The sequence below is a fragment of the Ambystoma mexicanum genome, chromosome 4q (genome assembly GCF_040938575.1).
Source record: "Ambystoma mexicanum isolate Mex_15411 chromosome 4q, UKY_AmexF1_1, whole genome shotgun sequence".
NCBI lineage: Eukaryota > Metazoa > Chordata > Amphibia > Caudata > Ambystomatidae > Ambystoma > Ambystoma mexicanum.
Genome location: NC_090928.1, coordinates 253644701 through 253660560, shown reverse-complemented (window position 1 = coordinate 253660560; position 15860 = coordinate 253644701). Strand labels below are relative to the sequence as shown.

Here is a 15860-nt window from a genome sequence, read left to right as displayed (position 1 = left end):
TTGAAATACATTTGTCCTTCTTAAAGTTTATCACTGGCTTATGCTTTCCCTGAACTGGTTTATATCACCTACAAAATAGTAAAAGTTCCTACTTACCTTAGAACTGTGTAATACACTTTTTTAAAAAGTATATCAGGTTACTTACTGACCTTGAATAGCTGCTGCTTTTCTTAAACTGTACAATTGCGGAGTTAATTCAAATAAGTACTCTAACTGGCATGACTGAAGTCACTCTGTGTGTGGTTAGAAGAGTACATGGTAAATTACTCACCCGTTGGGTTGTGCTTTGCCTGTATTGCTTCTGGGCACTTCTAAAATAGTTTCACTAGGTTTTTACTTATCCATGAGTAGCTAAAGGCCCCTCTGGAAAGTATACAAGCTAAGTTACTCCCTCTGAACTGGGTTCTAAAAAGTAACATTGGTATGTAACTGTATCCATTCTTGATAGAAGAAAGTTATACATGTTGCACGACAGACTTATAACATAGTTGGCCTAAGTGTGTCTAAACTGAATAACACTGAATATTGGGACAAATAGTGTCTATTACCATTGAATTACTTATTGTAATCTAAAAGTAACTGTTTTTACTCTCCAAGAACAGCTTAATGCCATTCTGAATGTGTCATAGGTTTGAATCACCTTTACTGCGTATTGTAATCTAAATATGGCTATACTTTGGTTTGCAAACCATAAGTATTGAGTTAGTTTTTATAATTACGTTTATATGATACGTTATAGTACTTACTTCCCCAAAATCGATCTTGGCCTACTTGTACTTAAATAAAACCTTTATTTTTTAAAATACATAGTGTTTCAGTTTTTTGGGGACCATATGTATGCTACAATTTCTTTGCATATAGCTACAGCCCTCTCTCCCTCCTAAAATAAGCCTGGCTGCTCTGTCTACGCTACCAAATGTTTTCAGGTGGTACAGCCTTAAACTAAGAGTGGAGTTTTACACTCCCTCAGATATGGTTTTATGAAGCCCTTAGTTGGACTTTACAAAAACTGTCCTAACAGCTAGCGGGTCTGGAGCTTCTTGGTGCGTTCCCATTGCAAAACCCATGAGCACATACATAAGAGAAGGGATTCACAATGACATACAAAATGGCATTATGGGGGACATCAACAGAAACGCCCCAAGTTCAGCTGGTCATGACTTCCCACATCTGCTGAATTTCAATGGTTTTGTTTTGCAAAATATGCCCAACTTAATTGCACCACAACTAAGGGTTTTTCAGTAAATAGTTATTTTTTACTTATCTTTAATTGTATAAACGTGCCTTAGTGTGATAATGTAATACATCAGAGTATTTTGGCACTTACCTATCTGATGCCTTTTATTCATCGTCTCTGTAAGTATTAACTGTACTACTCACCAGTATCCACTCCATCCTTAGTTCAGCCTGATTGATCAGCCTGGTTACCATCAAGAGAGTGGTCAGGTTTAACTCTGGTTGAAAAAACTTTGTTGCCCCAGGTTTGCTTCTCAAAGTCCTACCCCCAAGGAGAGACTTTGAAAAACCTGCCTTACCACATCACATCTCTTGCAGCTCCTTAAGCTCTAAGAGGACATCGAAATGAGGTTGCGCAATGCAAGGCCCAATAAGCTAACTTTATAACAAAGGTGAGCTTAAGCTACTAGAGCTGCTTTTTATAAAGCAAGAGAAGAGAATACAAATAGATGTGAAATCATTCTTACCTGCTGTAAAGCCAGCTGCTTGTGGGCCTGCTCTGCCTGCAGTCGAAGACTTTCCTGCAGCTGACGGACCTTCTCCTGTGCCTCTTGCAATTTTGCTTGCAGCTTGTTCAGCTGATCCTTGGGCACAGCACCATGGATCTTCTCTTTTAAATGTTGCACTTCCCGCATATGCTGCGACTCGGCAAGTGTTAATCTTGTGTTGGCTTCTAATAACTGCATTTCATAAAAAAACAAAAAATACAGAAATATGATGAATGGATTAATGTGGAGGGGTATCGGTGTGAAGCGGTAATGGCTCACAAACACATAGTGACAAAATCACCACAACTGCACAGAAAATTGAAAGAACAGTTGTCTTAAAGGAAATGGGTCATTTGCAGTTACAAATCTGCTGGTCATCTAAAATATTGTCAAATTTAGTCAATTTAAAAAAGAAGTCTCTGCCCGCAGATAAGGTATCTGGAAGATAATACGTTAATTGCTGCTTTTAGAAGCAGCTGCCATCGTAACCCTTTCTTAACCATGTGGGCCTGCAGCCAGTTGATTTTGGAGCAATATGGCACCCCATTTCTAAAGTCTTGAATTCAAGTCGGTTTTCTTCTTTTGTATGGAAAAGTTAACTCGTACTAGCATTATTTGTTTTGTCTTTCAGTGAAAAGGTAAAAATTAATAGTGACATGATATCAATATTATTGGGATGATTCGGAGAAAGCTGCATCTTAAGTTGGAGTAGGTGCTTCGTAGGAATTTTATCAATTAGCCTACTTAAGGTATGACTTCAAGAAACGGATCTGTACCTCTGAATGCAGACATCCAAAATATCCTTAAGCACAAGGATGTGGGGCCGATGCAGCAACATTCCACGACGACTGCTCATTTGCAGAACTCCAGCAAAGACTCCCCTCTTGGGACCGCCTAAAGGGGCAAGGTCCATGGAGGACCACTCAGAGGCCGATATTGTGTGGGGGTGGAGCCCTTCCCTAAACCTGGTTTTGCAGCCCGTGGGAGACTACTGGATCCCACATCCACATCGATCTTGTCCTTTCTGCAAACACAGGTCTGGCAAGATTATGACAGTGTTTGTCTTGTCTTGTCTGCAGTCAGCTGAGCCAACTGTGGTGCTTTGAGAGGTGAAAATGCAGAGGAGCACAAACTGGAACGCAGAAGGTTTGCGGTTAACAGAGTTTCGCGAACGTGCTCCCCTGTACCTTATCCAGCTGTAACACGGAGGAGGGCGAGCAGAGCTGCAGGTGGGCTGCATCATGTCAGCATCCCTACACTATCCCACGCCAGCCATCATTGGTATTCTGAGGACACAATTGAGTAGACAGAACTTTGGCCTCCATGACCTTGGACTTGTGGAGTTGTGAATGGTCTTGGCTGATGAATTGCTGAGAAAAGTTCCTCTGGAAGTCATGAGTGGGTCTTTACCAAGGAAGTGAAAGTAATTTCTTCTAGACTGGGTCCTCCACATTTGAGATGGTGCATCTTGATAGCGATGCAGCAACAGCAGGGAAAATGCTGGTGATTACAAAAGGGGAGAACATTATACCAACTATACAGCATCGGATGTAAAGATTGGTAAAACAGCCATCAGGCTATTGGAAGAAGAGGCAGGCAGTGAGGCAATGGCCACGACCGCAAAGGCAGTGAAAACATCCCTGGCAACATTGAGGGAAGCCGAGCAAACGTTTCATGAACTTGAGGTTGCTGGATTTCCCAGCTGTACAGGAGGGAAACAATTTATGTTGATCTTGATCCGAATCCCACCAAGCAAAGAACCACCTTGCAAGATCCAGCTTTTAATATGCTGCCTCCTGCAAGGCCATTCTTTGATATCCAACCCCTTCTCTCTGCTTTTGGGGGGTGGAAAATCATTAACCCTTCTCAAGGCCAACAAAGGCGCTGAAGGGACAGTAGTTGTGGTCTTGAGCAATCCTGGGGCCAGAGATCTGATTCTGCGCTATGACGCAAAAAAAGTTGTTAGAACTTCGAGGTAGACGCATTAGGTTGTTTGCTAATGTAACCAGGTAAACAGTGGAAAGGAGGGTAAGCTTTACAGGAGATTCAGAAGACGATGGCAGCTCTGGGGTATGAAATGTTGAATCAACATCCCACTTATTGGAGGGTTTCACATTAAGGGTAACTCATGTTTTCTGGAAGTCGACTGAAGCATGGGACTCTGAGAAGTCTGAGCAAAAGTCATACTAATAGCACTTGACGATTTGGGGATTTTGTTGGGAATGCCCGATTATTCTCAGAAGAGGCCAGTTTCTGTTTCTTTACGAAACACTGGTGTGTCTTGATGGCCAGAAGTGTGACATTGTGCCGTTGTTAGGTTCCTTCCTCTAAGGAACACAGAAACTGCATCGTAGAGAGCGCAGCCCTGTTCGCTTCTCTCTGTTTGCTTGGAGCTGGCTTGCAGTATTCACACTCGATGACAGGAGACCCACAAGTGGTCGGGGACAGGGGAGCAAAGGACAGAGGGTTCCAGTAGGTACCTGGTGGGCCTTAAGTAGCGTCAGTTTCTGGATCGCCAGCACAGTCACTTGACTGGTGCTAGTCTTGTTGGCCTTACATTTTGTACCCTGCTAATACCGTTGGATGGTGGGTGTGCCCAGGCTGTTCTTACACTCTACTGTATAGTGACACAGCGACTGTGGGGATCCCTTTGAGTTGTGTTTGCTTGGGTCATTTACTTGCATACCTTGTGGAGTGTGTGATGTATGCATGGTATCAAAAAGAAAGGCACAAGTGATCACAGTTCAAGGGTGTTTATTGAACTTCAATTTGGTTTGAAAAACGCTCATCTAATCCTAAATCTAAAGATGGGAGCAAGCTACAACCATAAAAAAAAGAATGCAGATCTAGTCAAGTCCGTCAAAATGAAAGGGCTTATACTAATAAACCTATTGCCAATTCTGACTTCTACATACAAATAGTGTGGGAAACAATGTTATGCAACAAGAAATAATGTCAGGATATTCAAGCCGTTGGCTTCCCTTCCCCTCATTTTCAGCACGGGACAGTCGGCACACTCAAGCTTAGCACACTCTCTGGCTTCTCTAGCACAAGGTTGCAGTTCAAAACCTCACCATCAGGGCCGTCTGTGCCAAAGTTTCTTTGCCACACTCAAGTCTCTTATTTCCGTGGGCCTGATACAACACGACAAACATTAAAGTTCCTTTCTAATTTCTCTCAGGTGATTTACTGTTCACCTCCGGTCCTTGACCGCCGGGATCAGACCCACTCTCACACAAAGTTATTTTTTTTTTTAGGATTTCACATACAACTTCTCTCAGGTGATTTACTGTTCACCCCGGGGGACTCTCAACCGGGCCCAGACCCACTTTGACACAAATTCTTCTATTAGCCTCCCTCCGCAGGGCTTGGGCCAAATGGATCTACTTTTCCAAACTTTCTCTACTTTATCCAAATCGAAAAGACTAGCGACTGTGAGCGGGATTTTGCTTGTCCCGTCGCGGGACCACTTCGATCCACAATTACTCATTTTCTTCTTGATATAACCTTTTTCTCACTTTCACTTTTGCCACTTTTCAGCTGGATTCCTTACAGAGACCTTTGATTGAGCATCCATGCAGCGCTGTACCGCTCCGTCAAAGGTATTGGATCTCACTTTTAATGTTCAATCACTTATCAGTTCACTTTACTTGAGTCTCTTATCACACACGTTTTAACAATGTTCTTTCCAGTGCTCGCCATACAATGTTGCTGCTTGCAACCTTGGCGTCAACACAGACCAGTCTTGTATCGGTCTCCCCAACTCAGTGGCTGTGTTGATTTCACTGGCGCTGCTTTGGTCTTGGAGCCAAGGTCGGTAACAGTGGCGGAAGCTTCTCCCCGCCTTGATTATTGACACAGGAGGGACCCGGGTATCTCCGACACACAAAGCAGGATGCTTTAGCCTGGTTTCCTGGTCTTACGCTTTAGATTCTCGAGGTCTCTGGAAAGTAACAGTTTCTTGTCGAAAAGGGCCAGGAAACTTCCCCTCCTTGCAATCCCCTTCTGTTTTGCTGTCTTTCTTCTCTCGTTCAGCTGCAGTCTTGAAACTGCTGTTTTCCTTGTGTGCTTTGCCCTGCTCAGAGTGTGCTCTCGTGCCCCACCCATTACCCATGTGGGCAAGCTTAATGGAAGTCAGGTGTGTGTGTGTAATGGTCAGCAATTACCTGACAATTGTATTGGGACACATCAGGTATACTGCTTGTGTGTTAATCTGTTTTCTCTCATAGCGGGCTGTCCGTGTGAAAGTGTTTGTGTTGTAAAAGGGGTGGGGTAGAGTTCCTAACTATCCTACCTGGTAGGATGAGGTACAGGTGTTGCAGGGAATGGGATCCCGCGTCTCACCATCCAGTGTCCCCGAAGACCCGTCATCCAGGTGGTCCTCCCGCACTGGTTCACCCCCAGGAACTGGATCCAAAAGTGACGGCCATGTCCTGGCCACCTGGATGACAGAGCCCCGGGGACTAGTGGGTGAGACATCACCTGGTTTCTCACATGTGGAATTGGTTTTGAAGTGGGGGTGTGCACGCGCACCCTACAGTACTTTTTATTGTTTACCTGGGTTATTGGGCTCTTTAAATACACGTTAGGATGCAGGGTAGAACAGTACAAAAAACAATGTTATAACTTGTGTAAACAACCATATAAAAACAAAAAGACTAACAATGAATGTGTTAACACGGGCAAAGTCAGGGCGGTCTCCCAAGTGGGGATCATGGTGTAGCAGAACCAACTACGAAGGCTGTAATTGTGGGTGAGCAAGGGTGCAGGAAAATAACAGCCTTTTTCCAACCTGATGTAACAAAGGCTATAGTGCATGGCCCTCCGCTCCCTTCTCTAACTGAGGTGATTGAGCACTTGGCTAATTCTCTATTGGAGTTATGTCATGCACTCCAGAGCAGTTTGAAGGTTGCTTCCGAAGGGCAGATGACTGTGGGGTGACTTAGCCCAGAAAGCCTTACGGCCCCTTACTACCAGACTTTAAACCACCCTGGTTTTATTTTCCGATTCTGTGAATGAGTTCAATGAGGAGGGTATTACCCCTCAATGTTCATCTTTTACCGGAGGTGATATTTCTCGCCCCCTGGATTCCCTGACTATTCCAGGACTGGGGATCGTGCAGTTTGGGCTAAAAATGTTGATTAAGTTGTGTGGGAGAATTCAAGAAGATCTGAAGTCCCAGGGCGCTTTGCTCCTACAAGTAAAGGCTACAAATGCTCCGCGTCCCTTGAGGGTGGATTCTTGCATTGAAACAGAGTACAACTCAAGCACCTGATGCAGACGAAAATAGGGACACAGACGCTGTTGAGGTGGTGGAGGAGTCAAGTGGGAGTCCGATTGATAACTCCACAGACTTCCTATATCTCACTCGAAGGCAGAGGTGTTGGACAAAACTGCGAGCACGTAAAGGCAATAAAGTGAATCAGGTTATTCCAGCGGTGCGGATTTGCCCATTAAACTCTATATTTCAACCTGGTTCAGCTATTAGAAATAAGAAGCAGAGAAAGAGGATTGTTCGCAGGCAAAAAATATCTCTGAAAAATGCTGGTACATTGACTAGCTAGGTGTTCAAGGATAATATAAACTCAGTGAATGGAAGATGCTGAGGTCTCCATGGCAAGTGAAGCGGAGCTGCCGTTGCCTATGGGGGTCAGGGGGATTCACAAGGGCTAAGTGTGGCCACCCAGCTTAGGTCAGGGACAATCAAATGAGCATGCCACCAACTTTACCTCAACTGCTACTACCGTCTTTGACCATCAGATCTGCTGACTCTACTAAGATGATGTTAAATCGATCAGTGTTGCTCACTGTTTTGCATAGAATACCCTTTTTACGTGTATTAAATTCTACAGACTGACTTTGTTGAGCCTATGAAATTGGAAGGGCGAAACATAGCTTGTATTTATTGTTATTTACCACAGTCTGCAACTATTGTCCGAATTTATTCAGATTCTTTGCGTAACAAGGGATATGTTCTTGATGTATCCGCTGACAGTGTTTCAAAAACCAGCTGTTGTCCTACCTGTAGTAAAGGGCACCAAGGTACGGCGGAGCCCCTGCTAAATTCGAAGGACGCCAACTATGACAACAACAAAGACTGGGAATGGCTTGGAAGCGTACTCCCAACCTTGATCACTAATTCTAAATGAACTGCATATGTGGCTTCCTAGAAACACACAGGGGTTTTCCCATTTTACTTTTATAGGTGGTTCGATTGGAATGTTAATGAATTATGAGATTTTTATGTTGTAGGAGACTTTCCTGACCTACTCTATTGTGGTACCCGACTATCATGTTTATCAAGAACATGCTGTGAGTGGCAATAAGGGGTGTCCTTCTGGGGTCTTTTAGAGGCATACAACAGGGTTTTAATTCCAGAAGGATTGGGGTTGAAATGTCTTAGGAAAACTTAATGAGGTGTACTTCTGTGTTGCTTCAGGAGACACATCGCTGTTGGCCTTAACCATATATGACCCTCCAGGTAATGAAATAACTGAAGCCATTTTTAATTCCATCGACCAGATACTGATTGGTTAGCCCAGAGCATAAGTTGGTTATTACTGGTGGAGACCTGAACTCCCGTTGTATAGATAGGCTGTTAGCTGCGCAATATAAACATGTGATGCCGGGGAGTGTGATGCTGGATTCTAAGACATGCACAAAGGACAACAAATGGCTAACTTTTCTTAGAGCTTGGGATTTAACCTTATTGAAGAGACGTACGCTAGGGTAATGGTCATTCCAAGGGCACACTTGATTATGTTGGAGGGAATAACACATTGTTGAATAGAGTGGTTGATTTTGCAGTCCTTAAGAACACCTTTAGTGACCATGCGTTACTGTCAGTTAAATTGGCCCTAGACTGGAAGGAATCCAGTGTCCAAGTGATATTGATGGATATTAGGGTTGATCATGCTGCGGGCCGCATACGGTGGATGGCCATGAACGCTTAGAGGATCACTAAGGCTTTGGGGAGAGCCTTTCCTTGTGATTTTTCTTACCTGCAGCAATGTTCGGCTGATGAGCTGGTGCAATGGCTCTCTGGCTTTATTATTAAGATTGGATCAATACCGGGTAATTGCCCTATTGTATGTGGCAGACGAACAGTACCATTTGACATTAAGATAAGAGATGCCAGGTGGTTTATGCACCGTGAAATTGGAGCACTTCAAAAACCTTTGGGCCCTTTGAGTGAACGGAAGGTTTCACTAGCAAGGATCAAACAGAGGTATAGAAGTTAGCTGGTCTCTGATTTTAGATTTACTCTTTGACAGAATATGTCAGGAACATAGGCCTCCGCAATCTTGGTGTAGTTCGTTCATGCATCCAGTATTTAAGAAAGGTGATCAAGATTTACCCGGTAATTACAGGCTCCTCTCCTTACTTGATTCTACGTGCAAACTTTTTGCCTACTTGGTTTTAAAGGTCTTATGGAGTTGGGTTGAGACACAGAATCTGTTGTATCCGTTCCATACTGGTTTACGGCCTGGCTCTTCCACCACACACAACATCAGATAGGTGGATTTGCTATTACAAAGGGTCAGAGCCAGGAAGGAGCCCAGTATATATGTTGCGTTTATCGACTTTTCATCTGAATGTGACTGTGCCAACCGGGCCAAGTTGTGGGGGAAGTTGAAAGTACTTGGATGCCCTAAATGGATATTTGAAATCCTCATTTTATTCCACACTAATACTACTGCTAATGTTCAACTGAACCACAAAGAGGCTATTTCATCTGTAATTAAACTTAGCAGGGGAGTCAAGCAAGGTTATGTGCTGGCTCCCCTGCTGTTTAATTAATATCTTGCTGATCTCCCGATCAGGTTGCATCTGCAAACTAACTGTCCACCTAGAGTGGGGGTTACCAAGGTGATATCACTCCTATATGCCGATGATTTGGTTATTTTTGATAGAACACTTTCAGGCATGAGAAATATGTTAAATGAATTGCAGGCCTACAGTCTGGAAAGTGATTTAACCATTAACTTACATAAAACTAGAGTGATGTTGGTAGCCCCTTGTAAGATAAACAGAGTTCAGATGGATACCACTTTGGGTAATACACAATATACCAACACTTAGGTTTACCTGGGCCTGGAGTTCTCTTCGATTGGTGATTATTATTACATTTTCAATGCTAAAACCAGGAAGGCTAAACAATTGGCCGGATTAATATATAGATTTGTTACCCAGATAGCTGGCTTTACCATGAAAGTGGTTTTAACACTATATAATCAATGCTTTTGCCAGCCATTTAGTTCAGGCTTGACTCCTTGAAAATTAATGATGGTTGTGGTTAAATCGAATTTAAGCCTTTATTTGGCGGAAGATGTTGCACCTGCCTCAATCTGTATCTATGGAATATCTGCGTCAGGAACTGGGTATCATCTACCTTCGGAGGATGGTCCTAAGGAAGCACGGGGTGCTGTATATTAAAACTAGGGTTTCTCCAAAATGCCTGATACTTCGATTATTGGGAGAATGGACCAGTGGTCCAAGGAGGAGGAGCGAATACAAGGACGTTGTGTTGGAGTTGTTTAAGACCATTGGTTGGGCCCCACAGTTCAATTCAGAATCCTCGTTAAGAGGGTATATTGCTGACTTGACCAAAAAGTTGAAACTGTAGGACTGGAACGCTAATTTTTGTGCATTTGTATAAATTGAAGCATTATGCTTTGGTAGCAGAAGCAACTTATAAATATTTGAAACCTCATGTGTATGTCCTCACCCCTCTGTTCGCTGTTTTCTCTTGATATTACGTATAAATCAGTTACCACTTCATTCCCTTATGGGATCTCAGCATAAAAGTCCTTTCGACGAGAGATACTGGTGGATTTGCCGTAGGAAGGAGATTCCTTAATCACCTAGGCATGTCCTTACTAAGTGCGCTGCCCTGGGTGAAGTTTATATAGAGGAGTTGGGGGTCTTTGGTTCATAACTGTGTCTTAATGAAATCTAAGCCATTTTGGGCACATTGTCTGAAAACTGACTCTACCTCTGTAAATCTGGCCTTATATCCAGTATGGTTAAAATTAAAGGAATTGCTTAAATGTTAATTGAGGGAATCTTCAAAGTGATAGCCTGTGTACATTTATTATTTATTGATTTCGTGCATATTTTATATGTATTTTATGTACTTTTATGAATGCATTAGTACATCTGTTTTGTGAAAGGTTCTTATGAGCTGAACACAAGATATTAGGACCTGACCAAGTTATTGAAGTGGGAGGGGAATTACAGCTAAACAATGTCAATGTTCACTGCTTCTTCACCCATCCAGTTTAGCCCCTTTCTAGTGGAGTTGGGGAGCGGCAGGGCCTTTGAGACTATTTGGGTATGCAGCAAATTATTTGTTAATGCACGTCATCAGCGCAGGAGCCTATGTGGGAAGTTGGAATGAAGGCTACAACCACTTGTAAAAAAACACATTCCAAGCTAACTTTTGTGCTCAGTTCTCAGCCACTCACACTACGTGGTCCTTGTATTTCTCTAGCCCATGCAAATCGATTACCATCTCTTTCCTTGCCCAGACCTGTGGTGCTGTATCCACAGTTTCCCTCTGCCAGCTTTTGCTCTCAAAGTGAGTTTGCCTTTCTTTATCTTCTCTCCTCCCACACCTTGATTTGAAATTGCATCAATTCTGCAGTGCGCACCCCTCCCTTATCCAGCGGCTGATGGCGATGCTTTTACACTGGAGTCTGGCACAAGTAGGAATGTATCGCATCTTCCCAATGTTGCAAAAGAGCAGGCTAATCATCCATGTTTTGCAAAGGTCTATTGAGATGAGCCACCCACTGAAGGGGATGTGCTTAACGAGGAGTGTTTTGGTGTTGCAGTTCTCAGCAGCTGTGCCATTATCAGTGGCCCTTGTTAAAGGTGGAGAAGGTTTTTGAGCCTGTCCCACACACTGTCATCTCCCCATGCCCTTCTACTAGCTAGGCCCATGAATCTGATGATGGCAACGGTTGCGAATTCATCTGGTGTTGGTGGTGAGGCCGAGAGATGGCTGAGAAAACGGATACAGAGTCCAACCCCAGCTACAGCAGTGAGACAGATGATGGTGCAAGCAAACTCGGAAGCAGCACCCTTCAACACGACCCCTACATGCTTTCAGAGTGCAGATACTCCACAAAGCACGTGTTTCCGGCTACACCTAGTCAGAGCCTCCGAAGTGTCACTGGAGGAGAGAGCCATCAAGCAACCGCACCAACCAGACCGTCAAAGCAACCCCTGACATGTATGGCACCTGTTCGGCTTGCGAGGCACCCTGTATCCTCTCCTCATGCTGATGCCCAACAGCCATTGCCTTTTTAAGAAGTCTTCTGAGAGATAAGGACGTAATTGGAGTTGTAAACATGCTACTAGTGTAATACAACTGCCTTAACCAGATCTACCTTTAGTCACTCGATTTATAGGCACTCTGTGTGTCCTTCACTGAAGTCCTGTTAAAAACTTGCATTGGCAAAGCCAACTTATACAGAAGCCAACAGTTTTAGCTTCTGTATAAGTATTAGGCATTTGCCAGGCACTGCTATAACAGACCCAGGTGCTTGCACCATTTTGCAGGTGCTACCATTGACAGCCAGTTAATTCCACTACAGCAGTACCTGGAAAATGTATCTATCGGAAATACATAAAAGCCAAAACTGTTGGCTTAAGACTACTTCTGCTGGGCGGCTTCATTGTAACCTTGAATTACGCCTTCTTACGCTCCGCTTACAGCACCTCGATGCCCGTGGGCTGTAGTGTGCTCTACAAATACTAAATAAATAAAACATGCTCATTTGTTTAGTGTTGAGGGTTCTGAGAATGCACGGTTTGTTCTTTTTTTTACTCTTCTCCTAATATTCATGCTACCTAACATATGTTCTTTAGTTCATCAGTTGATTGGATTTTTAACTATTGGTCAGTTATTTGTTGTCGGTGGATGTACTGTAATTACTTTTAAAATGTACAGCCTTCGACGTGAATAGCGTTTAATTGAGAAATAAACTGCCTAGCAGCACCAAATGCATATTTCCACAATCTACCAGTACTTTCTGTTAGTTCTAAACCTGGAGACCGCCATATGTAACCCAGGGAGCAAGTGTTTACTTATCAGCTGTGTTTATACTGCAAGTGGGAGCCCATGTGATGCTTTTGTTTTGTGCAAGAATATTGCGGTCTAGAAATCTACTTTGTCCACCCTCTGTTCGTTCAAGGAATAAGTATGCAGACAAGAACTTTGAGGGCAACTCCTTTACCAGAATGGTCCTCCAAACTACTGACCTTTGTCTTGTGTCGATTGCGCCATAGGGAACCAAGCTGCACCTCACCGAGGAGGCCCAACAAGGCCGAAACATGTCTACAGTTGCTTGTGTTTCTGTGCAGAGGGGACCTGGCCTAGCAGTTCAGGCTGGGCTGCTACCATTGGTGGCATACCTGACTGATTTGCATATGCCTGGACCCCTTTTGCAATGGCACAGACAGGCGAAAAAAATGGAAGGTTGTCCAGAGCAATGCCAGTGGTTCAGATTCATTCAAAACCTTCCACCCATCACTTTTGTGGTTCTAGTTTGTCTCACTATGTGAGCGAGGGTATGCCCAGACGTGGGTTCCTTGCTCGCTGTGCCATAGGGAACCAAGCTGCACCTCATTGAGGAGGCCCAACAAGGCTGAAACATGTCTGGGGTTGCTTGTGTTTTCGTGCAGAGGGGACCTGGCCTAGCAGTTCGGGCTGGGCTGCTACCACTGGTGGCAGTACCTGACTGATTTGCATATGGCTGGACCCCTTTTGCAATGGCATGGACGGGCTAAAAAACCGTGGTGTGGAAGGTTGCCCAGAGCAATGCCAGTGGTTCAGAAACCTTCCACCCATCACTTTTGTGGTTATTGTGTCAATTGTTTTTACTTTGTGCGGATAGAGGAAGCCCTTCTCTAGTATTTGGCGATAACCCGATTACCCTCTGGACCAGCCTATATAGAAGTAAAACCACCAAGGCTCTGAAGGGAGTGGAACGTGATCTTCCATCATAGGCACTGCCACAGGGTCTCAGTGAGGGTTTTGCCTGAAGCCGGATAAAATCTAAACCACTATGGCTTGATTCTCTTGTTGAGGTTAGTAACCATCCCCGGTTTCCAACTGAGAGTCCGGTTGATTAAGTGTACCAGTCCCAGAACATTAGTAACTTTTGAACCAAGTATGTTTTTGTCCTTCAAAAGACTATTTACAACCATTTGGCCCCTGAGAAAAGATTCCCCCTGAAATGAAAATTTCGGAGCAACAGGAACTGGCCTTTTGCCGACTGCAGTCCCGTGCCCAGTAATGGGCCAAACTTGCAACATCAGCTCTCTGGCACTCTAAAATATAACCAGTAGAAATTTCTGACCTCTTTGTGTTGTATCTGGAGGAAGAGAATCTGAAAGGACCTCGATTGAATTCTGGCACAAAAGAGGCATGAAAAGCCAGGCCAGCTGTTTCTGAGAGTGGGGAATTTGGGTGGGTGCCTATATATCACTTTGGAAGCTAATGGGTTGGATATTCGCTTTTTCTCTATCCTTTCTGTAGCGAGGGCGAGTGGACCTGGCTCAGCAAATGAAAGCCAAGCTGCCAACAAATGCACAGAGAAAACCCTGAGCATGAACTAGGTGTAAATTCAGATCAATTGGCAGGAACCGCAAACTGTGGCGGGAATCCAGGTTATGGGGTGTGGAGAGAGGTCGGAGGTGTGGTAGCACACGGCCATGCCTCACGCATCAATCTCCAAAGGTTGGGAATGAAAATGAACTGGAAACAGAAGTATGTGAACACTGAAGTTAAATGCATCTCTGTGTAAAAAATAAAAGACTCGCCCCAAACCTGATATCTTACATGGAAAAACTCAAGACCCTTCTGTCCTAACAAAACACCTGGGCAGATCAATTAATGGAATATGCCAAGAAGCAGTTATGTTGACCAGTGTGGGATTCTCCATTAAATAAACCCTTTTAGTGGCTGCTAGCAGCGTGTGGTGCCTTATAAATCAACAAAATCTTACACATTTTATAAAAATTTAAATGTAATGCTAAGAGCAATTGTTGGGGAACAATACAGAAGAAAAGACCGATTCATCTTAGTTGAAGCTTAAACATTTGACATAAAGCAGAATTAACAGATGCCATGCACATGTGTGGCAGGATTCTGCAAGGTCACAATAGGTATAGGGTCATAATTCACCATCCAATGAAAAGATTTAACCAATCTTCCTTCCCCGAAGCTTGTGAAAGACTAAAGGTGGTGTTGAAGCAGGAAATGGTGCTTTTATAGGGCTGCATTGGAGAGGAACCAGAATGGGGTTGTGGAGATCCAGAGACACAGCCTCAGTAATGTAAGCAACTGTGCAAACTATCATGGCTGGTCTACATTGCAGCTATGCTGTACCTGGTCCTGGGCTTCCACCAGTTCTTCTCTTAGTTGTGCTTCTTTCTGCCTCAGCGTCTGGCATTCCAGATTTACGCGCTGCAGCTCAGATTCCAGCCTGTGCATCTGGGCAGCCTGTTATTAAATAAATAAATAAATAAATACATAAGCAAAGAAATGTATATATATTCCTTTCATTAGTAACGGAAACCCACAGGACGCTGTTGTTAGGGTGTATGTGGGCGAGGCAGCAATGTGTTTCAGTTTGACTAGCTTCTATCCACCACTGCTTAAATCCTCCTCATCTCTGTCGTCCTCTGGTCACCAAACCAATCAAGACCTGCTTAGAGAGCACACAAGTAGTCGGGTAACTAGGTAGTGACTTGCAAACCACAACTTGTGACTTTGATCAATTCGTGCAGTAACCCATAAAATGGCAGTTCATGATGTCATTCACAAAAACCCTGTTTAGTGGAAGGCCTTGGGCGGACATGACTAATCCGATCCCCACGTTACATTTTAATTAAATACAAAATCAAAACAAACAAAAAAAAGAATGGCCTGATTAAAAAACGGCTTCTGGTTTCATGGGAAAAGATAATCCACAAAGTGGGGCATGCCACTGAGCTTCAATTATGGGCAACTTTCAGAGTTTCACGAGAGAGCTGTCAACAAATGTTGCCAAAATATTCCCCAGAAAAACCACTCAGGGGTGAATTTAAAAAGAAAAGGTACTTGGAAATCAATGGTTGGCACAG

At 43.8% G+C, this 15860-nt stretch overlaps 1 protein-coding gene across 6 annotated transcripts in view; it reads right to left on the bottom strand.

Moving 5' to 3' along the window:
* The window catches only part of NINL (ninein like), a 1017292-nt gene that overhangs the window by 22644 nt on the left and 978788 nt on the right, over window positions 1-15860 (bottom strand). For all 6 annotated transcript variants that reach the window (XM_069607820.1, XM_069607817.1, XM_069607819.1 and 3 more), the window contains 2 exons: window positions 15124-15237; window positions 1704-1916 (listed from right to left, as the gene is read on the bottom strand). In XM_069607820.1, the coding sequence (XP_069463921.1) occupies window positions 1704-1916; window positions 15124-15237 (327 nt within the window). The remainder of the gene's footprint in view (window positions 1-1703; window positions 1917-15123; window positions 15238-15860) is intronic.